General features: G+C 57.9%; 2 protein-coding genes across 2 annotated transcripts; both read right to left on the bottom strand.

Annotated features, from left to right (window-relative positions):
- On the bottom strand, positions 1-5,294 carry SYT5 (synaptotagmin 5). Its single transcript, XM_068992178.1, has 8 exons — positions 5,169-5,294; positions 4,441-4,613; positions 2,507-2,626; positions 2,224-2,391; positions 1,746-1,913; positions 1,433-1,550; positions 1,024-1,157; positions 1-461 (listed from the first exon to the last, which is right to left on the bottom strand). Exons 1-8 carry the CDS (start codon positions 5,245-5,247, stop codon positions 261-263), a joined length of 1,161 nt encoding a protein of 386 aa, XP_068848279.1. The 5' UTR covers positions 5,248-5,294; the 3' UTR covers positions 1-260.
- A 2,374-nt stretch (positions 5,295-7,668) lies between these two features.
- On the bottom strand, positions 7,669-20,820 carry PTPRH (protein tyrosine phosphatase receptor type H). Its single transcript, XM_068993176.1, has 18 exons — positions 20,770-20,820; positions 19,928-19,961; positions 19,068-19,328; positions 17,921-18,220; positions 17,314-17,586; positions 15,784-15,862; positions 15,621-15,668; positions 15,142-15,236; positions 13,650-13,847; positions 13,442-13,496; positions 10,635-10,725; positions 10,179-10,269; positions 9,877-9,953; positions 9,656-9,790; positions 9,188-9,310; positions 8,854-9,014; positions 7,890-8,025; positions 7,669-7,794 (listed from the first exon to the last, which is right to left on the bottom strand). The coding sequence occupies exons 1-18, from the start codon at positions 20,818-20,820 to the stop codon at positions 7,669-7,671; spliced, it is 2,334 nt and encodes a 777-aa protein (XP_068849277.1).
- Between the last annotated feature and the right edge of the window lie 2,522 nt (positions 20,821-23,342).

Here is a 23,342-nt window from a genome sequence, read left to right as displayed (position 1 = left end):
GGGCATTGGGAGCCAAGGGATCACTGATTGTCAAAGCAGAGGGCGGGACCCTGGGGTGGGGGGAGGCCAGACTGCCTCCCTTTCCCCAGGGGCCCCTGGGGCTTCTGGGTATGTGCTGTATCGGGGTAGTTGGTAAGTTATCATGATTGGCATAATGGGGGAGAAGGCAGGAACGGGTAGAGTGGGGGGTGTTGGCCTTAAAGGTGGGCATGGGCATGGCTTTGGGCAGGGGCCTGGGGGCAGGGGCTTGAGGGTGGGCATCAGGGTGCTGGCGGAGGTCTCACTCGGTCAGGGGGTCGCAGTGAGTGCCACTGGGCAATGGGCCGCCGGGGGTTGGCCAGCATGTCTGCCCAGTGCCTCAGGCCAGCCCCCCCGGCCGCTGCCCCTACGGCTACCCTCCCGATGGCCTCGTTCTTGCCCAACTTGTCGTAGTCCAGCACAGTCAGCTCCACCTGCACCTTCTGGGGTGGGCAGGGGAGGAAGAGGAGACAGAAAGTGGGGTAAGGACGCACATGGAGGGACTCAGTTATTGCTAAGGAGACCCCCTTCCTGAGTGCCATAGGTGCCTGGGCTAAGGCTTCATCTGGAGCTTGGAGAGGGAGGGGGTGAGGACCCTGCTGGATGGTTACAGGAGTGTACTGGAGTCTTCCTGCGACCAGGTTTTAAAGCAGATAAACCCTCAGGACCTCTGTTGCTCAAAGGTTCCTTAGGGTGCAGGGTCCTAATGGGGGCACATCTTCAAGACTGTTAAATGGGTGGGTGGGCCTGGCCTTAGGGTTGCGGGTCTCTTTTTCTCAGGAACCAGAGCTCCTACGGGTGCTGGGCATCCAGTCTTGCTTGGGTGGGCGGGGCTTCCTGGTCCTCATGGGGGAAACTGAGACTGAGAACATAATTAGACCCCCAAGACCTGGCTCCTAGGGGCTGCTAAGGAGGCTCTCCTCCCTTAGCAACGGGCATTTCTAAGGGCCTGGGGCTCAGGGGAAAGGCTGCTCTGGCAGGGGCGGTGGATAGTTGTGCCCTCACCTGGACCTGGTCACAGGGCACCTCAAAGCTGAAGGCCTCGTTGTAATAGGGGTTCAGAGTGTTCTTCTTGATGGTGGTTTTCTTCTTCCGCACCTTTTTGCCGCCCTGCAGCAGGTGGACCTTGACATACGGATCTGGGGGGAGGGAGGAGGAATCTTATAGCTCCCCTCACTCTGCTGAATCCAGGGAGAATGCCCGAGGCTCTTCGGAGCAACATAGAGACAGCCCACAGACCCCTCAGGCCCCACTCAGGCCCCCCTCTCTCTGTGCCCAAATCGAATCTAAATCGTCCACGGCAGCCTGGACCTTCCTCTCCCCGGTGAGACCCTCGGGGACCCAGAAACTGCGGGAGCCTGAGTCTGAGACCCGGCTCCGCCCAGCACCGCAGTCGTTTGCGGCTTCCGCGCACCTGACAGCCCTCCCACGTCCATCTTCTTCAGGTTTTTGGCCTCCAGGACGATGACGGTGAGCTTCCCGGCCGTGGGGACATAGCGGAGAGAGAAGCAGATGTCTCCTAGTTTCTCCTGCTGAGAGAGGAAGAAGGACCGGTCCCCGGACCCCGGGCTCCTCCCGCAGCCCCTCTGCGACCTTCCTTCCCGCCCCCTCTGCTCGGAATGGTACGGTCCGGGGCGAGGCCCGCCCCCCACCCGGACGCCTGTGCTGATTGGCCCGGGTCTGGGGTGGGAGGGCCCAGCCGTGGGGGCGTGGCCACGAGCGCTCACCTCCTCGCGAGGTGCCGCCTGCAGCTCGCGCCAGGCCAGCACTGGCCGGCCCAAGTCCACGGAGCTCATGGGAACTCGCACCTCCCCGATGGCGTCGTTGCGGGAGAAGCGGTCGAAGTCGTACACCGCCATGACCAGGACCCGGCCCCCCAGCTCCACGTAGGGGACCTGGGTGAGGGGCGGGCGCAGAGAAAGCTCAAAGTGAGCCGCAGCACACCCACGTGGAAAGCGGTGAGCGGGGGCAGTGGGGGCCAAAGGGAGAGTCGGGGGTGTCCACGGAGCCCAAATGGGACAGCCCAAGGGCCAGCGGAGCAGTCCAGGGGTCAGCACTGCTCTCGAAGGGACAGCGCAGGGCCCGGTGGAATAGTCCACAGGGCTGGTGGTAGCTGCCACCAATAAAAGCTGAAGGGACTGTGGCGCCAGTGTTCCAGACTGGGGACGGGCTGCTGGGCGCGGAGCCCTGAGGCCACGAGCTCACCTTGAAGGCAAAAGTCTCCCCAAAGTGAGGGTTCAGCGTCTGCCGATGCACCCTGGTCTCATGCCGCCTCCGTTTGTCTGGCAGCAGGTAGACCCGCACGTAGGGGTCAGAGGAGCCGCCTATGTCCAAGGCTGCCAGTCCCTCAGCTTGCACGATGCCCACCAGCAGCTAGACAGTGATGAGAGGACCCTAGTCTCAGCTTCCCTTCTGAAGCCTCCTCCAAAAAGGCACTAGAACTCCTGGTGCCCTCCCGTTCAAAGCTTCCCTCCACCTCCACACCCACCTGGCCAGTCTGGAAGTCATAGTCCAGTGAGTACTGCAGTCGTCCTAGTTCATTCTTCTCAGCCACCTGCTGCCCTGGTCCCGAAGGCGTCGGCTCCAGCTCCTCCACTTCTGGCTGCACCTTAGGGAGCCAGGGGCAAGGGCAGGTGAACTCCTCCCCTGACTGTGGTGTCCTCCAGGCCCAGAAGCCAAGGGAGACTCACAGAACCCTCTGGCTAAACCTGAACATTTGCAAGCTAAGCAGAGTCGGTGTTTGACTAGTGATGTCTGCCACAGGCGGAGACGCGCCGTGGCAACACACACGGTGGTATGCTGGTCAGTGTTTGATTAGAGATATCTGCTACCGGTAGCACACAGATGCGGTGACGCACATGCAGTGTGTTTGTCATGCCTAGACTAAAAGAACAAGCGCTGACAGTGTCTCTCTGCCTACGGGATGGACGCAGATTATAGTTCACACGTTAATGGATGTATTGGGGTGATGGTCCAAATTGCCACGTTGATTAGTGATCCTGGATGGAAAAACTTGGAGGGAAAATGGCATATATAGTGCATACTTGCCATTCTAAACTAGCACAGCGAAGTCAGAAGACTTCTAGTCACTGATTTTCTAGATGTAATGTGCATAGTAGTAGTCGTGGTGTGGTAGAATGCCTTCTCTTCCGAGATTCTGACTCAGTAAGTGGCGCAAGATCCAGGGCTTGCATTTCAACAAGGACCCAAAGTGATTCTGATGCTGACGGGGTTTGGAGCTCCCGGCTTTAGGAGAGAGGGCTGGAGACTGGACACCAGGACCCTAAAGGGCATCCCTTACGGGTGATCATTATAACAGCTATCTGTTGAAAAGGGAGGAGAGGAAACACTAGTCACGGACTACGACCTCGAGGCTCAGAGACAGACAGACAGTCAGTTTCTCAAGGTCACAGAGCCGGTTACTCTGGGTTGGAAACCTAGGACTCTCTGGCTCCCAGGAGAGCCTCATTCTGCTCTGCATTCTGTATAATGCTCAGATACCTGAACCTGTGGCTTTCCGCGCCAATGGCCTCTTCCTACTCATGTTTGCGTCAACCTCTCCGGACTGCCCTCCAACCTCCTCCTGTGTCTCCTTGTCCTCCAGATCTGTCCTCCACGTGGGCTCCAGGGGATTCATCTTAAAGCCCATGTGACCTTGTCCCTTTCTCGCTCAAAACTTCTGTGGCTCCCAGTTCCCTTCATTACGTGGATACCACTGAGCTCTCTAGAAGCCTCACCCTCAAGCACAGTAGCTAAGTCGATTCAGTTGTATCTGACTCTTTGTGATCCCATGGACTGTAGCCCATCAGGCTCCTCCATCCACGGGATTCTCCAGGCAAGAATACTGGAGTGGGTTGCTGTGCCCTCCTCCAGGGGATCTTCTCAACCCAGGGATCAAACCCATGTCTCTTATGTCTCCTGCATTGACAGACAGGTTCTTTACCACTGGCGCCAGCTGGGAAGCCTAGAGCACAGTATACGTTTATGCTATATCCCAGCTATTGTGAAAACTGAGTTTGTTCTCCAAACATCCCTCATAATCTGGATTCCAGGCCTCAGCACGTGCTCTACCTTTGAGGTAGAATGTCATTCTCTCTGCTCTCAGTTAACTGAGTCCTTCTGGGTCTCAACACAGAAGTCACCTCCGGGAAGCCTTCTCAGACCCTCCGGGCTGTCAGCTGGTTGGTTTCTCTGTGCTCCCATATGTCCCATACTGCCTCTAATGTGGCACGTACTGCCCTGTGTCGTGAATGTCTGTGTGAATGTCTGACTTCCCCATCTGATTGGAGGTTCTTGTGAATGTCTGGTTCACCTCCAGGTCCCCAGATCCACTTTAGGGCTCGACACAGGGGAGCTGCTGGGCCATTGAGAGGAGCATGGGTGCAGAAATGGCCAGGGCTGAGGGACTGGGTCAGGCCACACCTTGTCTATGTAGCTCCGCCCCAGCTCCTTCACTTCCTGAAGGTGAACCTGGGCTTGGGCCTGGCTCTTCTTGCCCATCCGCCTCCGACAACGCTTCCGGTAGAGACAGAAACAGCAGCTGAAGATGAGGAGGCCTGAGACCAGCACGATGGTGGCCAGAGCCCAGGGGGCCACTGCAGAGGGCATGGAAACAGCAAACACTGAGGCCCCGAGAAGCAACCCGGTCATTCAGACCTGCATGGACCATGTGCTAGCTGAAATCCTGGCCTTGTTTTCCCTCCAGCCATGTCCATTCCATTTTATTCCCATGTTTTCCTTCCAGCTCATCTCGTATATAAAACTGAAGCCTTACGGCAGGCTGACACCGTCTGGATTTTCTTGCTTATTAGTTCTACCTCGTCTTCTACCCTCATTCTAATTTTTCCGCTCAACCCCTGGGCTTTAAGGAGGTTTAACCTCTCCCCGAGTCTCCCTATGTTTAAAAGAAGAGAGAGGTGGACCTTCCAGTTCACCAATCCAAGGTTCCATTCCATTCCACACCCTTGATGTGGGTTTTCATTTTCTTGCAAACCCGTTCCTTATTCATTTCATTTAGATTCCAATCCAGGATTCCTACTATGACCTCACCCGCATTTTCCAGCCCACCAGCCTGAAAACACCCGATCCGGATCCTGCCCCCGAGAATCCCGACGAGACTTTCCCTCCACTCCTCCCCAAGTCTCGCTCACCGGGGCCGTGGCTGATGCGACTCGAGTCAGGAGGCGTGTCGGGCGCTGGAGGCCCGGGTGTTGGAGGCTCCGGGAACATGACGACGAGGTCTTATGGTTTTTCCTGCGGAGGCACCCAAACGCCCTAGCCCCCCAACACCCACCCTGTGAGTCCATTGAGCCCGCCGAACAAGAAAGAACTACAACTCCCATCGGCCCTCTGGGCGGGGGCCGTGTAGGAACCGATCGACTACCGCGAGGCATGCTGGGAGTTGTAGTTTCAGCCTTCCTGCTACGGAGGGCGGAGGCTAGGCGTGGGTTCCGGGAGCACGTTCCCGTCCAAAGGGACGCCCCCTCCCTTTAGGCCCCCTAGGAATCCAGTCCCGATGACTTCTGCTCCTTTCTTGCCCTTCCCCGGGGCCTGAATCAGTCGTGGGCGAAGACAGGCGTGGGAACCGGCGCACCAGGTTGCCCAGAGCAACGGCTGGCTCGGCTCGGGCGGGGTGAAGGGAGTGCTGGTTGCCTCGGCAACGGCCTGTTGCTAAGACAACGGGCGGGGCTTCCGCACACAAGCGGAGTCCCGGCGGGGCTAGCGGCTTCAGAGCCCTGTTCCGCCTGGGACCCCAGACCCTGACACCCGAGGCAAGCGGAGCTGGGGAGGACGCGGCCTTGCCGGTCCGTGCTCGCGCCCGCAGCTGGCTCCTCCCTCCACACCTGCCCCGGAACGGGACGTGAAGACTCAGGCTGCCCTCCGTCTCCCACTCCTGCGGGGAATGTGGGCGGCGAGCGTCTGCCCTGCTGCCTTGGCTGGGCCCCCACATCATTTTCAGCCTGTTTGTCTCGCCCGCGCGCCCCGAGCTCTGTCTTCACACCTGTCCTCGTGACCGCCTGGGCCTCCATTCTCCAAACCGACGCCTTCCCTATTTCTGTCCATCTCCCCACCGGCTTCTCGCCGCTCCCCCGTCTGGGTTAGCTGGCTTCTGCCTGTTGTCTGGTCCGTCTACCAAGGTCTTGCACCCTCTCCCCGGCCTGCGCCTCCCTTCCTTGTGGCTCTTTGTCTCCACGCCTGCGTCTCCCTTCCTTGTGGCTCTTTGTCTCCACACCTGTCTCTAAGTCCCATTCTCTCCGAATCAGGCTCCAGCCCTCCCCCTCCATCTGTTGGTCTCCCCAGGTAGCCCCTCCACCACACACACACACACACACACACACACACGCTGCATCTCTCTACGGATGGGAATGAAGATGGAGCTTGGGGAGGGGTCCCAGCGGCTCCTACCTGTGCGGCAGCTAGACGGGACCCTCCGGAGAGACACAGAGGCGCCGGCCCCGCCCGGACCCCGCCCCCGCACGCGGGTGACTGGCGCTGTCCCCGGTGCTGATCGCAGAGCGCTGCGGGGCGGGGGCGCGGCCGAATGGAGCCACCCCGGTGTGTGCGCGTGTGCGCCTCCGTGTATGAGTGTGAGAGAGCCTCTGTGTGTGTGTGTGTGTGTGTGTACGCGCGCGCGCGTGCGTGTTCCGTAAGTGGAGAGGCCGCCCCACCCCTCGTCTAGCCCCGGAGCCTGGAACCACCAGAACGCCCACGGATATTTATCCTGGTCCCGAGGATTTTCTGCCTTCTAGTCTAGCCATCCTGGCATCCAGTCCGCTTCTCTCCACCTCAGACTCCGCAGCTGCCCAGAGAACCGGGCGCCAGATACCGGGTTCTAGGACCCAGAAGACCCTCTCTGGAGGCCAGGGTATTCAGATATCCAGACAGGAGACTAAGCCTGAAATTCACCAGCAAATCGGCTTCACTCCACCCTCTAAGTTCCCCTAGGGCCAGGCCCAGAAGGCAAGCCTCCATGCTCCTAGCTCAGGGCACGGAGCCCACACTGCCCACACCCTGGGCCTTCTCGGAGAGACTCAACTGCCCAAACCTACATTTTCAGGTGCCAACGGTGAATCCCTGTAGCTACCTTCCTGGGAGGTTTGCCTCAGTACCTATACATCAGGAACCCACCCCAATATTATTTCCAGACCCAGAAATCCACCGTGGGGACGGGTGTCTCTGGGGAAAATAGTGATTTAATAAGTTATGGGATAAAAGAAAAAAATATGTACAGGCGGCAGGGTAAGGGGAAACCTCAGATTCTTGAAGACTGATTTGGTTTCTGGAGTAAAAGGTGGGCAGGTCTCTGCTCACCCTTGTTGCTCAGGTGACCAGAATTCTGGAGCCTCGTTACTTCCTTTCTTCCTCAGAATTCAGCTTGTTTCCTTGAGACCCTGCCTTCTCCTGCCTCAAACAAAAACCAAGAGACTCCTGGACCCCCCATCCCTCTCCTTCTTCAAGGAACTGGAAATCCAGGATCTGGGCTCGCCCCCTCCAGGAAGTAGGAATCTAGGCTGCCGGTCCCCTCTGTTCCCTCAGGGCCCGGGGGTCTGGGAGCCCAGCCGTCAGCTGTCCCGGGGCCCAGGCATCTGGGCTGAAGCAGGGGAGCAGAGTCTGTGTCTAGAAGGGCAGGGGTCTCAGCCCCCCCACAGCTTAGGCCTCTGTAGCAGCTACATTCTCCATCAGCAGGTTCTCGTAGGTGGCCCCCTCCGGAGCCCGCACTGTGGCTGACTGTTGCAGAAACCGAAGGATGCACTGGTGCAGGAAGACGTACTGGGCCTGGGGACACAGCAGGGCGGGGGGCGCCCTCCTGAGCCTCGGCCAGCTCTGCCTGCCCGCCCGCCCGCCCGGCCCGGCCCGGGGACCCCCCTCACCTCAGTCTGCACCATCAGCGGGCGGCTCTCCCGCATCTTCTTCACGTAGCCAAAGGGCCCCACGAGACCCTCGCACTCCAGCTGCCGCAGCAGCACATCCAGGGCAATGAGGGTGCCCGTGCGGCCCACGCCAGCGCTAGGCAGGGACAAGGAGGCGTCAGGCCACGGGGGCGCCGGGAGCCCCCCGCTGACTGGAGAGCTCCGTCTTTGGAGTACCCAGAGGTCAGGTATTTAGCGGGGCTACTCTGGAGGCTACGGTATAAGTGGGGGTTGCTTAAGCAGGAAGTAATAACTAATGACTGCGCACAGCTCTATCTGTGAGGTCCCGTTCTGGGTGCCTCACGTCCTCTGTGCACTTCTCCCACCCCTCAGAAGCAGGAACTGTCAGCTGAGCGTGTCCATGTCACAGAGAGGGCAATGTGGCTGAGTGAGGTGAAGTCCACTGTCCTAGGACACTCGGCTAGTAAGTGACCAGCTGGGGTTCATACAGAGCAGCTGAGCTCCCAAGTAAGTCATTTTTCTTTAAATATAAAATGAACCATTTTTATTTTATTATTATTATTATTGTTGCCAAGCGGTGAGACTTGTGGGGCCTTAGCTCCCCCACCAGGGAATGAACCCGGCTCTTGGCAGGGAAAACACTGTGTCCTAACAACTGGACCACCCGGAGTTTCCCCAAGGAGGTGTTTTAAACGTTTCTTAAGACCTCTGGTCGTTTCCTCCTCTTGTCCTTCACCTGTTCCTCCCTACCCATGCCGCCTCCTTCCTTCCTTTCTTTCTTTCTTCTCCCTCCTTTCCCATCCCTTCATCTTCATCCTCATTCGCAACCTGCACCACCACGCCTTCACCTCCTGCCTCCATCTCCTACATGCCTTCCTGGTCTCCTCCGCCTCCTCCGCAAGTCCCCTAAGGACCCGAGGGGCCGGATTCCGAGGCGCAGGGCGGGGGTCCGGCCCCTCCTCACCTGCAGTGCACGATCGGAGGCCCGCCCCCCACCGTCTCGTCCAGCCACTGCCGGAGAATCCTCCAGAAGGCCAGCAAGGGGTCTGGGGAGTGGGGCACGCCGTGGTCTGGCCAGGTCACGTAGTGGAACTGACGCACGGGCAAAGTCTTCTGCTGTTGTACCTAGGGGCAGGGGTCGAGGGGACCCAGTCCGGGGCCTGTCTCTGATGGGTGGGGGCACCGCTGGGGCACACGGAGGTCCCGGGTGGGAGCGATGGAAACCGCGACTTCCGGGGGAGCTCTGGGGAGGGGCCGCCGCGGGGGAGGAACTGCCAGTCGAGGGGGGCGGGGCTTACATGGCGGAGGTTCAGGTTCCGGACCGCCCAGTTCTCCGCCACCTCCTCCCCGACCAGCGTCACCTGCAGGTGCCCGTGGGTGCAGGGCTGGGCGTCCAGAGGCCAGTAATGCTCACACTTCACCTGGGGGGAGATGGGTGGGTCAGACTACAGGAGGCTGCGGAGAACCTCCCCCAGAGCACCCCCGCGGGTGGCTCTGGGTTTCAGCATCGGGGACGCGGCCCCGGCCCGGGAACCAAGGGGAGAGCCACCCCAGCCAGGAAGACTGCCCCTTCCTCAGGTCTTCCAGAACAGCTTCACCCCATAGGAGGCCCAGTGGGTTGGGCTGGGGCAGGCGGAAGGGGTGGGGTCGTGCTGGGAACCCCCGAGGTTGGGTCAGGGTCCACCCCGGGACCGGTGTCTGGGGCAGGATCACAGGCTGCAGTCTGGAGGGCGCCCCCCCCGGGGGGGGCCCGGGGCTCCCCTCACCCGGCCGGACTCCACGCAGTTGGTCAGCATGACCAGGGTGTGGCTCTGCTGCTCCCAGACCAGGCGCCAGAAGTCGCCCACGGTCTGCGGCAGGGGGCCCTGGGCCGCAATGAACTCCCGGGAACTCCAGAGACCCTGGAGGGAGGCAGGCGGGTCAGGGCCCCCCTGTCCCCGGCCCTTACCTTCCGAGGCTCCCGAGCCCAGGCTGACCCCAGCCTTACGGGGATGAAGCTGGCGTTGATGTACTCAGAGCCCGGCTGTCCGAGGAGGGCCCGCAGGGGCACTCGGGACCAGTCGTCTAAGGGGGGACGCCGGCATTAGCGAAGCGGAGGGAGCGGGGAAAGAGGGGAAGGCGGGGACGGGCGGACACAGGGAGTTGGGATGGGGCGAGGGACCCCGTCGGGAGGAGCCGGCCGAGGGGCTCCCCGCTCACGGGGGCAGGAGCTTTGTCTCTCGAGGGGAGCAAGGGACGAGGGTGTTAGGACGACGTCGCAGGCGAGAACGCCGGAGACTCGGGACTCACAGGGCAGCACGTTCCTGTAGCGGTTCTTGGCGCTGTTCTCTGGGGCTGAGGCCACCATCTGGGACTGGCCGTGGTCCTCCAGGGCCAGTTGCTGGGGGCGGAGGAATGGGCGGGTGCACGGGCGCTGGGTTTCCTCGGCCCAGCCCCACCCGGGGCCAGCCGCGTGGCGCCACCCCACTCACCCCGTGCCCCCGGGAGTTCTGCAGCACCCACAGAGATAGGATGCCTGTGCCTACCGTCCCCTGGGGGCGTCTGAGACGGCTACTGGGAGGAAAAGGCCCGGGCTGGGGGCAGGCGGAAGAGAAGGGACCCGGCTACCCGACACCAGTGTGAGTCAAAAAGGTGGCCGATGGTGGCTGGGGATTTCTGTGAGCCACCCAGCTGGGCATGCCTGCTTCTGCTCAGCCCTGCAGGGGCGGGAGGGGCTGGTGGCCGCGCGGGGCCGGCTCACCCCACCTGGTACTCCTCGGCAAAGCCATAGTTGCTGTCCCTCTCGTTTCTCCAGACGTGCTCCGCAAAGTCTTCCGCCAGGATGTCCCCTGGGAACCTGCGGGGCGGAGAGGGGTGAGTCTTTGAACCGCCTTTAACCGCACGTTCTTGGGATAAAAGGAGGGGGTTTTGCTTTTCTTTTTTGCACCTCCCCCAGGACTTACTTATCTTATAATTGGAAGTTTGGACCTTTTATCCTCCTTCACCCAAGTCACTCTCTGCCTCTGGCACCCACCAATGTATTATCTGTATCTATGAGTCTGCGGTTCTATTTAAAAAAAAAAAAAAATTTTTTTTTTTGACTGTGCCACAAAGCTTGCAGGATCTTAGTTCCCTGACCATGGGCTGAACCCAAGTCTCTGGCAATAAAAACACTGAGTTCTAATCCCTGGACCGGCAGGGAATTCCCTCAACCGTTTTTATGATTCCACATGTAAGTGATATCACACAGTATTTGTCCTCCTCTGACTAATCTCACTTAGCATAATGCCCTAAAGGTCCATCCACGGTGTCACAAATGGCATCATTTCATTCCTTTTTTATGGCTCAGTAATATTCCATTGTCTGTATGTTATCTTCTTTGTTCATTCATCTGCTGATGGACATCTAGGTTGTTACCATATCCTAGCTATGGTGGATACTGCTGCTATGAACATGGGAGGTGCAGACGTCTTTTCAAATTACCGATTTTGTTTCTCATGCATCAAATCTGTCTGCGGGTATGCACCCAAAAGAATTGAAAGCAATGTCTCAGGTATTTGTACACCCATGTTCATAGCTGCATTATTCACAGTAGCTAAAAAGTGACAGCAAACCGCGTGCCTGGTGACAGGTGAATGGACCAAGAAGATGTGCTCTATGTATACAGCGGAATATTATTCATCCTTAAGAAGGAGGGAAATTCTGACCCATAAGGCACCATGGAGGAGCATGAGGGCCTGATGCTGGGTGAAATGAGCCAGTCACAAGAGCACAAATATGATTCCCACCTATATGAGGCAGCTAGTCATCAAATTCATACAACCAGAAAGTAGAAGGGGGTTTCCAGGGGCTGGGGAGACAGGGGAAATTGGGAGTTAGTGCTTACTGGGTACAGAGTTTCCTTTCTGCCGGGTGAAGAGAGCTCTACAGGGAATTCCCCCGGCAGTGCAACGGTTAGGACTCCAGGCTTTCACTGACAAGGGTGCCAGTTTGATCCCCGACTGGGGAACTAAGATCCTGCAAGGCCTGCAGCGTGGCCTAAATAAACAAAGCCGTGTTTTGTTCTGTTTTAAGAATTTTACGGGTAGATGGCAGTGCCAGTTGCACGACAATGGGCGTGGATTTCGTGCCACTGAACCGGGCACTTAAAAACAGTCTGCAGTGGTGAGTTATAGCTCATCTATCTTTTTACCACGATCAGAATTTGTGTTTTGGCTGTGTTGGGTCTTACCTGTGACAGGTGGTATCAAGTTCCCTGAGGAGGGATCGAAGCCAGGCCCCCTGCATCAGGAGCACGGTCTTAACCGCTGGCCCCCCAGGGAAGTCCCTTGGGAGTCGTTTTGACTCAGAAAGAGGGAGAAGTGCTCCTTCTGCCCTTTAGGGCCACTGCCCGTCTCTAGGCCCCAATTCCCTGTTCTTCCCTCTTCCCGTTTGAGTGTGAGCACGCTACTCTCACTTTCGTACTGAAAAAGGTAATCCTCTGCGGCTTCCCTAGTGGCTCAGTAGTAAAGAATCCGCCTGCAAGGGCAGAGGACACAGGTTCGATCCCTGGTGCCCGGCAACAAGAGAAGTCAGCGCGTGAGAAGCCTGCGCTCTGCAACTGGAGAGAAGCCTGCAGGGCAACTAAGACCGGGCATAGACAAAAACAAACAAACACACAAGCGTCCTTCGAGCTGGTGTTTCTGCCCCTCGCCTTGCAATGCTGTAAGTACAGTCAGCCCAGACTCAGTTGTGAGTCCCTGGCTGGAGGCTCACCAGTTCAGTTCTCGTTTTGATTTTCTTGTTTTTTTTTTTTTAATGTAATTGGTTTTTGGTTGATTTTTGCACTTTTTCATTTTTATTTATTCATTTGGCCGAGCTGCGTGGCCTGCGGGAGATCCCCGAGCCTGGACTGAACTGGCCCTGGCGGTGAACCGGACGCCAGGGAGTTCCCCAGTTCTCCTTCCTGGCGAGCTGACGGAATTGCACACCCTCACCACCGCCCCTTTCAGGATCACACACTCTGGGCTGTCTGCTCAGATCGCCACCAGCGACAGGGAACAGCCCTCGGGGTCCACTGAGGTGATTCCAGTTCAACCTGTTTGGCGTGCATTGCCCACTTGTCCCCATGAAAACCAGGATACACCCTCTTCCTCAGGGGTCCCCCCACCTCCCAGCCGACCCTGGGTGTGTGTCTGCATGGCCCTGCCTGGTGCAACGTGTAACCGCTCGCTGGGATCTGTGAGTGCAGTAAACTGCCTCTGAACGGCGTCTGTCTTCGGATCCAGTGGCCTCATCATACCTACATGCACAATGAGATGGTTGAAAACACGCCTTTGCCTTCAATCTTCTCAGGCAGGCCAGTTCTCTGCTTCCTTCCCACCGTCACCGGCCTGGTGTTTGCACCGTGACTCCAGGGGAACAAGGACTGTTTCAAAGTCTGATTTGCCTCCTTATCTGCACTTCCAAAGGCTGCCCCTCAGGCCATCCTCTGAGTCAGTGCTCCGCAGCCTCCGGCGCCGCTGACAGCACTTTGGTTTTTTCTGGATCCACCCTCTTCTGAGCACCCTCTCCTGGTTGGCACCACCACCGGCCTCTCTGGCTTCTGCTGCCGCTCCTCGTCGGTGGGCCCCTCACCCTCCATCCATCCTAAAAGGGGGGCGTTCCCGGGAGTCCATCCTCGACTCCCCCTTTCTCACTGGACACACGCTTCTCATAGGGTTTGACCACTTCTGTAGCTTCACCTTCGTCTACAGTTTCTAAATCTCCAGTCCCCACTTCTCCCCGTCCTGAGCTTCAGACCTGTTTCCCACCAGCCTCCAGGAATCTCCACCTGCGAGGCACCGAGGTTGAGGATGGCAAAATGCTCGACGTGTAGGCGGGACCAGACTTGGAATCCAGTGGGTGCAGAGATTTGTCGCAGGGGCAGTGTAAGGGACACAGGGTAGGGAGGGGAGAGGTCAGAGGGTGACTGGGGCGGGATGCTGGCCAGGACAGATTCTAAGGCGAAGGAGAAACTGGGCATCATCGCCCCGATACCTGTACTTACTCCCCCTCAGGCACCCACCTCTGGTGGCCATCCCCTCTTTCTTTTTGTGCCCACGAGCCCCATGAACAGCAAGGGGATCAAACCAGTCCATCCTAAAGGAAATCAACCCTGAATATTCACTAGAAGGACTGATGCTGAAGCTGAAGCTCCAATACTTTGGCCACCTGATGTGAAGAGCTGACTCGTTGGAAAAGACCTTGATGCTGGGAAAGACTGAAGGCAGGAGGAGAAGGGGACGACAGAGGATGAGATGGTTGGATGGCCATCACCGACTCGATGGACATGAGTTTGAGCAAGCTCTTGGATATAGTGAAGGACAGGGGAGCCTGGCGTGCTGCAGTCCGCTGGGTGACAGAGTCCACTGAGCAACTGAACAGCCTCACAGCTGGCCTCCCAGCTTTCCTTAACTCCTTGCCCTGACGCTCCTCTGTTAATCCCTGGGGACTGTTCTAACATAGAGATTTAATGACGACTGGCCCAGAGTGAAGATATTTGCACAAATGTTCTCCTGAACTGCAGAACTTTATCCAATGGCTTGTTCATCTTCGTCTTCACCCGCACATCCAACAAGCATTTCAAACTCAATGTGTCCACCACTGAGCTCCTGACACTTTTCCCTCAAACCTGCGCCCACCACAGACATTCTGCCTCAAGTCAGGGCGATTCCAGCCTTCCTGGGGCTCAGGCTAAATGCCTTGGGGTCACTCTTGAGCCCTCTCTGAGTTCCACACCAACACATCCCATCTTTAACCAGATCTGCTGTTTAAACACTCAGATGACATCTTCAATCGGATTCCCTCCAACCATTTCCTGCTCTGAGACTTAACGATGTCTGTATTATTAAACACATTTTGCTGCTTCCCTGCTTTTTGCCTTTGCTTCTTAACTGTATCAGGGGTCTACTCAAAAGCTTCCAAACACTCTGATCTCCGGATAAAATGCAGTCTTCATTCTTATCTGACCCCACCTGGTACCTCTCCAACCTCACTTCCTACCCGCCTCCCTTTACCCACACTCTGCTCAGCCTCAGAGACACGCCTCGTTCTCCCAACACCCCAAGATGGTGACTGCTTCGGGGCCTCCGCCTGGAATGTCTTTTCCCAGGTGGGCACAGGGCTCTTCCCCTCATTTGCTTCAAGTCTGTCCTCAAATGGCTTTCTCTGAGTCATCTGGTTAGTGAGGCTTCTCCTGGACACCCTATTTAAAATTTTCCCCTACTCTTGTTAGCCCTATCTCTCGCTTTACTTGTCTCCACGTAACCATCACGGCCTTCATCAACTTGTTCTGCTTCCTGTGTGCTCGTGTGTTTGCTTTTGGTTGTGCCTCGAGGCTTGAAGGATCTTGGATCCCCAACGAGGGGTCTAACCCGTGTGCCCTGCAGTGGAAGCCTGGAGTTCCAACCCCCGGACCAGCAGGGAAGTCCCTGTGTTGGAACGTAAGCGCCACAAGGGCAGGAATCTGTGTGTCCGTCGCTGTTTCCTACAACAGTGCCTGATGCTTTATGGGGGTTCGGTGGTCGCACTGTTGGATGAATGAGCGGGGGCCGCAGAGCGGAGGCTGAAAGCAGTTTCGTAGCCACCGGCCCAGAGCGCTTAGGGAGCGGGCAGCGGTGGAGGCGTGATGGCCCCTGCGGGTGGGTCCCCTGATCCTGCCCTCTGACCTGTCCGGTGGCCAGATGGATTTGACCCGACAGCGAGTCTCTGGCGCTCCCCAGACCCGCTCACCTGATCTCCAGGTCCTTGGGTGCGGGTTTCTTCTCCCTCTGTCTATGCCTGGGAAAGGACAAGGCGAGGAAAAGGATCGGGAATGAGGCTGGAGCAGGGGTCCCCGTCTGTCCCCCGGGCCGCCCTCCAGGTGCCCCGTGAGCCCTGTGTGTTGGAGTCTCACCTCCTCTTCAGGAAGAAGAGCAGCAGGCCCACCAGGACGAGTAACAGGAGGACGCTGAGCACGGCGCCGGCGATGACCCCTGGGGAAGGCGGGGTGGGGGCTGTTAGAGCCTGGCGCTGCGTTCCTGCTGTCCTGAGCCCCCCAGACTCAGATCAGAGGAGGGAGAGGAGAACGCCCCCCCACTGCCCACTGACCTACCCTTGCCCCACAGCCTCTGAGTTCCCGAGTTGCTGATCAAAAGTCATCACTTGCTCGGGGCCTTCCCTGGGGGGCTCCGTGGTAAGACTCTGGGGGATACAGGTTCGATCCCTGGTCCGGGAAGATTCCATAGGCCTCGAAGCAACTAAGCCCATGCGCCACCACTACTGAGCCTGTGCTCCAGAGCCCGGGAGCTGCAACTCCTGAGCCCGTGCACCACAGCTCCTGAAGCCCGCACGCCCCGGAGCCTGTGCTCAGCAACAAGAGATGCCACCGCTGCAAGAAACTGGCGCACCCCAGCTAGAGAGGAGCCCCACCCCTCCACAACTGGAGAAAAACCCTTGCAGCGACCAAGACCCAGCACAGCCAAAAGCAAATAATTAATTTTTCAAAAAGCAACGAAGCACTGATACACATTAGAACACTGGATGAGCCTCAAAATCATTACACTAAGTGAGAGAAACCAGTCACAAAGGACCACATACTGTGTGACTGTATTTCTAGGAAAGATCCATAAGAGGCAAATCTAGAGAGACAGGTGTCGATTAGAGATCGTCAACGGCTGGTTGGTGGGGGGCTGGGGAAGTCGGGGGTGACGGCGGGGGGCTGGGGAAGTCGGGGGTGACGGTGGGGGGCTGGGGAAGTCGGGGGTGACGGCGGGGGGCTGGGGAAGTCGGGGGGTAACAGCCTTAAAGGAGACTCTTGAGAGTCCTGTGAACAGCAAGGAGAGCAAACCAGTCCATCCTAAAGGAAATCAACCCTGAGTGTTCATTGGAAGGACTGATGTTGAAGCTGAAGCTGCAATAGTTTGGCCACCTGATGCGAAGAGCCAACTCACTGGAAAAGCCCCTGATGCTGGGAAAGATTGAGGGCAAGAGGAGAGGGGGACGACAGAGGATGAGATGGTTGGATGGCATCACCGAGTCGATGGACATGAATCTGGATAAACTCTGGGAGTTGGTGACGGACAGGGAGGCCTGGCGTGCTGAGGTTCATGGGGTCACAAAGAGTCGGACATGACTGAGCGACCGAACAACAACAAGGCTTAAGGGGACAACTTTTCTTTTTTTTTATGGGATGATGAAAACGTTCTAAAACCCATGGCGACGATCGCTGCAAATACTGTGGATATGCAGCAGCCAGCGGGCTGTACCCTTTCAGTGGATGAACTGTCGTATGTTATAGGAATCACGTCTCAACAGAGCTGTTTTAAAGAAAGCAGCAAAGAAAACACAAGCAGAGAGGACCCCCTGGGCGGGTGGGCCTGCCTCAGAGCAGGGCCTGAAGGGGTGGGGAAGGCCACGAGTTCCCCTTCCCTGGGACCCCACTCACCCGCACGCCCGCTCTCCGCGTGGCAAACCACCGAGGCAGACGGGGCCCTCATTTCATCCCAGACGGTCGTGACGGTGGCTGAGTAGGACTGAGCCGGCCTGAGTAACGACACCTTCACGGCTTCCCCGCAGGAGGAGTTGTTCTGGGGGCCCAGCTGCCCCCCAACCTCCAGTTCAAAGGCCTCGTAGCCTCCCTGAGGGCAGGACCAGGCCAGGATGACCCCGTGGCCCCCGGAGGTGATGACACAGGAGGTGATGTTGGCAGGATCTGGGGCTGTGCGCAGGATGAGAGGTGTCAGGAGGCTCCATCCGGGGGGACTTCCCACTGCCCCGCTCCCCACCAGTCAGGCCAATTCTCTGAGAACCAGCGCCTCCTTTCCGTCCCCCGAACCAGAATACCTCTTCACCCCTCATTCTCTGTTGTCCACACAGGGACAGGCCACAGGTCTCCATAGACTACAACTCCCATGAGCCCTTTGACCGTCTGTGTCACTGCAACACATGACATCATGACCCCATGGGCTGATGGGATTTGGAGTCCACTCACCTCTCACTGTCCCCAGGCCCGACCTAAGTCCCACACCAGGTTAAAGGGAGCCCCATCTCACCCGTGGACGCATTGAGGCTCTGTTTGTAACCGTGTACACGGTTGCTCTCAGCCCACACGTTGAAGCTGTACCAAGTCCCGGGCACCAGCGCCTCCACTGTATAGCGAGTCCCATTGGTCCTGCCCGTCTGGTTGTCCTGGTGTTCTTGGGGACCTTGCTTCCTCTGGAGATGTCCTCTGCGGGCCCAGTGGACCCAGTATACATAGAACTGGGGCTGTGGGTCTGCAGGAGCCTCCCACTTCAGGGTGATGAGGCTGTTGGTCTGATTTTGCTTCTGTAGGGCTATAACCTCGCTGGGAGCTGAGAAGTGAGGATAGAGACTGAAGCGGCTGGATCCCCAAGGACCCCTCCCCTCCACCGCACACCCATGGTGCCCCAGTCTCTTCCTCCTCAAAGCAAAGTGGAAGTACCTAGGCATGGGAAGGGGTCTACTTGCTAAGGAGTGTGGACCACAGAAACGTGGCCAGAGGTGGGGGTCCGGGGTCGCTCAGGCCCTCTCTCCGGGGTCTACAGCCCTGAGCCCCACCCATCACTATACCCTACACTGTCTGTCACAAGCCGCCCCAGGGACAGAACCTTCTCACTTCCAGACATATCAACTTTCCAGATGGAGCTGTTGACTCTGGTCTTTCTGGTCTGTGCGTGTGTGTCTCACGTGTGTGCTCAAGTCGCGTCTGACTCTGTGACCCCGTGGACTGTAGCCCACCAGGCTCCTCTGTCCATGGAATTTCCCAGGCAAGAATACTGGAGTGGGTTGCCATTTCCTTCTCCAGGGGATCTTCCCGACCCAGGGGTGGAACCCGCGTCTCTCGTGTATCCAGCACTGGCAGGTGGGTTCTTTGCCACTGGCACCGCTGTAATTAATAAACTAGCTAATCGTGGTGGTGGCCCTGGGTCTCCGTGGCTGCGAGCAGGCTTTCCCTGTTTGCAGCGAGTGGGGTCTACTCTCCGTTGCAGTGTGCAGGCTCCTCTCTGTGCTGGCTTCTCTTCTTGTAGGGCACGTATTCTTTCTTCACTGCCTGCTCGTTGTGGCCCAAAGGGACCCTGGGCGAGGGAGGGTGCCACGTTCTCCTGTCAGCTCTCCACCACCATCTGTCACCTCCCATTAAAACAAACAAAAACAATACGGACAGCGGCTGCCTCTCACCTGTGCTGGCATTGAGAGCCACCCAGGAGCTATTGAGTCCATTTTTTACTGCGTTCACAGAGAACTCGTACAACGTCCCGGCTTCAAGTGCTTCCGCTGTGAAGCTGGTATTTGCTGTGCTTTGAGACCCAGTTGTATTACCGTCATCAGTCCACTGGACCCAGTAGTACTCAGGCTCAGGGCCTTCAGGTGCCTTCCAGCTCAGGGTGATGGAGCTGCTGTTCTGAGCCTGCACAGTCAGGTTCCTGACGGGGTTGGGGGCTGAGACGTCAGGAAGAAGGATTTGGAGTGAGCAGGGGAGCAGGGGAGGAGAGAGTCACTGGGTGTGTCTGACCCTCAGGGTGAGCTCCCAGGCCTGCCTCAGTGACAGGCCGGAAGACAGATGTGGGCGCTTGGTCCCGATCAGTGCCTCCTGAGCCTCAGCGTGCACATGCATCCCTGGGTCTCTCCTTCCAGTCGGGTTCTGACTCAGGGGCCCGGGGTGGGACGGAGGCTCTGCACGCACAGTCAGCTCTCGGGGGCCGCTGCCCATGCACAGACCACACCTGAGTGACGAGGGTCTAGAGCTTCGCTTTCCGGTAGGATTTCTGCAGCAATGCTGGCCCAGGCCTACACAGCCAGCTTCCTGGCAGAGGCTGGGGGCTGAGGACTGGGAAGGAGGGTCTGGTGCGAGCCGGGGAGTCCTGTCCCTTCTACCACCCCCACTCCTGCCCCATGTCCAGAAAGGACCGTTCCCATGGGCACCTGCCGTGGCCACTTTGTCCTCCATGGAGACAAACCCCCCCCCCCCCCACAAAGCTCATGGGCGTCGAGGTGCGGTGGCTTTGCGTGGGCTGTGAACTCAGGCAGGGGTCACTCACCTGCCGCCCTGGCCCCTGTCCAGCTGCACAGGCCCTGGAGACAGCCCAGAGGGGAGAATCAGACTCTGAGGCTCACCTCGCTTCACCTCAGGTGAGACGGCCGGCCAGTGACCCTCCCCGAGTGCCCCTGGCCCCTGTGAGTCAGTGCTCCCAGAGGGCAGGAACAGGGCACCGCACCTCCTCCCCAAGGCTGGGCCCCGACAAAGGTCAGCCCCACCACCTTCCCTTGTCTGCTCTGGGTGTGTGTGTTGGGGGTGGGGTTGGGGGGGTGGTGAGGCAGGGACAGGACTCCAGGGACCCAGGGGCTGGGGCTGGCTTCAAGCATAAGGTGCTGAGAAAAACTGAATAGTTTCACTTCCTGAAAAATATGGCCTTGGAAGATTAAGAGCAGGGATCAAGAGACTGAGAATGAAGGAAGAGATTGAGGCTGGGAACCAGGAAACTGTCACCCAGTCTGAGGGAGGAGGCTGGGGCCTGGACCCCGCAATCTGAGGGACGAGGGGCTGGGAGTCTGCACCCCTAGGTTTCAGAGAGAAAGGGCTGAGCATCTGGAAGTCTTGGGTCTGAGGGAGGAGGGGATGGGGGCCTGGACTCCCGGGTCTGAGGGGGAGGAACTGGGCCTGACTCCCTTCTCTTTATAAAATACCTGAGTCTTGCCAATAACCAGCGTTTACTTCCGCAGCAGACACAGCAGGATCTTGAGAGACCAGGTGTATGTAAGCCTCCCTAGGAACCTCTCCCAATCCGGAAGCCCAGAGAAGGGTAAGCCCCGCCTCCCGCAGGGCCAGCGTTCTGGGACCCCAGCATCCCTTCCCCTCGGACCCGGGGTCTGGGGGACTCACCAGCAGCAGCAGGCTCCCCCAGGCCCGGAGGCCCCCACCAGCCCCGGTCATGTCTGTGGACGCTGCCGAGGGACCCAGGTGTCCCTCCACCTGCTGGACTTTACACGCAAGAATTCCCCTCTCCCAGTCCGCCGTGAGGCCACAGGTCAGGGCAGAAAGGGAGGAGGAGGAAGTGTAGGCTTGTAGCCTGAGGCCCGCCCCGCCCCGCAGCCTCGGTCCTCACCTCTGGACGCTGGGCTCCGCCTGTCTTCGAGGTATCCCCTTTGTGCCCCCAGGTTAAGGCGCCGCTTCTCGCTGCCCGGTGAAGGCGCGACACAGGTCCTGTGTGTGCCAGGCGGGATGGCGACAAGGGGCCGCTCCAGGGCGGGGAGGGAAAGATGCCCACCCCTCAAGTGGATGGTTGAGCACCAGACTGGTGTCTCATCACCTGTCCTGCCTCTGGGCTCTGTCTCCCCTGCCCCTGCGAGCTCCAGCTGCCCTCAGGACGACCCTATTTGTAGACCCACGCGCCACCGTTCTACCTGGGCCCGAGAGCACGTGGCTTCAATTCGAAGTGACTCAGATTCCAAATCGATGGAACTGGGCACAATCCTTTGCAAATACGCGGTAGGAATGAGGGAGTTCGCATCAAGTCTTGGAACAAGTCCGGCCCTTTGAAGCCAGTAGATAAAACTGCAGCCACACGTGCTGTGGGTTCATCCCTAGACTGCCGGCGTCCTGAAGGGCTTTTCAGAAGGGCTTTGCTTGCCTGATGGTCTGCACACACAAGCTGCCCTGATCTCACTTACGGTCTGAAAGTGAAGAGCGGGTGAGGAAGGCTCTCTGGGCAGGGCCCGGAAGCGCTGGGCTCCTTCCCCACTTCCTGCCCTGTGCTCCTCTCCCTTCTGTTCCTGAGTGACATCCTAGAAGGAACCAGCAGCAGGCACGTTTCTCTGCATCCTGCGACCTGATCTAGCAAGTTAATCCAACCCGAGGATGGGGTCTTGGGAACATCTGACTTATAGGCGGTTGGTCAGAAGCACAGGTAACAACCGGGGGCTTGTGACTGGCGTCTGAAGTGCGGGTGGCAGGCGGGAGGGGGTCAGTTTTGTGGGGCTGAGTCCTCAACCTGTGGGAGAGCGTCAGCACTGAGCTGGACGCCCAGCTGGCGTTGGGAGGTTTTGCTTGGTGGGTGTGGGGAGCAAGCCCTACGCTGTGATTGCGTGCAGAGGCGGAACTGTTTATCATCATGAAACACTGAAGGATGAGCAAGGTCCTACCTGGAGAATCCCATGGGCGGAGGAGCCTGACAGGCTACAGTTCATGGGGTCACAATGAGTCAGACACAACTGAGGGGCTAAACAACAAGCTGGTGATTGCCTTGGGCTGGAGGCGATGGGTTTAAGGCATGGGGTCTCTTTTTGGGGTGAAGAAAATGCTCTAAGATTGCTAGTTGAAAACTCTTGTGAATATACTAAAAACCACGACTACAGTTTTGAGTGAGCCTTTGGGTGGTAGATGAAGAAAGTGAAAGTGTTGGTCACTCAGTCATGTCTGACTCTTTGTGACCCCATGGACTGTAGCCCACCCTCCAGGCTCCTCTGTCCATGGGATTCTCCAGGCAAGAGTACTGGAGTGGATTGCCATTTCCTTCTCCAGGGGATCTTCCTGACCCAGGGATCAAACGTGGGTCTCCAGCACTGGAGGCAGATTCTTTATAGTCTGAGCCACCCAGGGAAGCCTGAGAGTATCCCAGTAAAGCTGCCATCATATATTTTTTTTTTTTCAGGAATTGGATACAAATGCCTTCAAACAGATCATGGTCACAGCAGAGTGACCTCGGACAACAATGCTGTATTATAAATTACAAGGCTGCTAAGAGACTAGATCTTAATTGGTCCCACCACAATAAAGCAACAGTCGTTATGTGATGACTCAAGAGGTGTTAGCTAACATTCCCCGGGTACTCATGCTGTGACGTATCCATGTATCAGATCAACACTAGCATGCCTTAAAGATACACAGTTATGTCACCCCCTATCTCAGTTTCAAAAAACAGAACATGGGGTTCAGACAGATGGAGGCTGGAAATACTGCTGCTTAGCACTTCTACCTGGGTGGGAGGTTGTTCTGGGAGCCCTCTAGGAGGGGAAGAGGGTGCTCACTTTATTTGCGCTCATTACTCTGTCGTGAGCTTCCCACTCTCAATGGCTGACAGAGTGGTGAGGACCTGGGCAGCGTAGGAGGTGGCCCACGATCACCAAGCGGGTGTGCGGCTGAAGGCAGGCACCCCGGCCAACGTTGCCTGAGACTGTGAAGAGCAGGCACCTGCCGCTGTCAGAGCACCTGCCTCATCTGGCCTGAGGTGGTTCTCTGTGGTGAGTGAGGGGTCCCGGCCTGCAGGTGGGGCAGGGACTAAAAACCAAGCCTGGGTTCTGGGGTAGGGGGATCCTTTAAAGCACATCTTGGATGTAGCAGCGACCTGCCATGAGAGTCCCTAAAAAAAAGCACAACACGGGTGTAGAAGTCCCCGTCCCCTCTCTGCTATGAGTCCCTAAAAGCATATCATAGCTGTGGAAGTCTCCTCTCTGCTA

Source organism: Capricornis sumatraensis, chromosome 20, assembly GCF_032405125.1.
Source record: "Capricornis sumatraensis isolate serow.1 chromosome 20, serow.2, whole genome shotgun sequence".
NCBI lineage: Eukaryota > Metazoa > Chordata > Mammalia > Artiodactyla > Bovidae > Capricornis > Capricornis sumatraensis.
The sequence above is the reverse complement of the archived record's forward strand: the minus strand, read 5'-3'. Positions and strand labels throughout refer to the sequence as shown.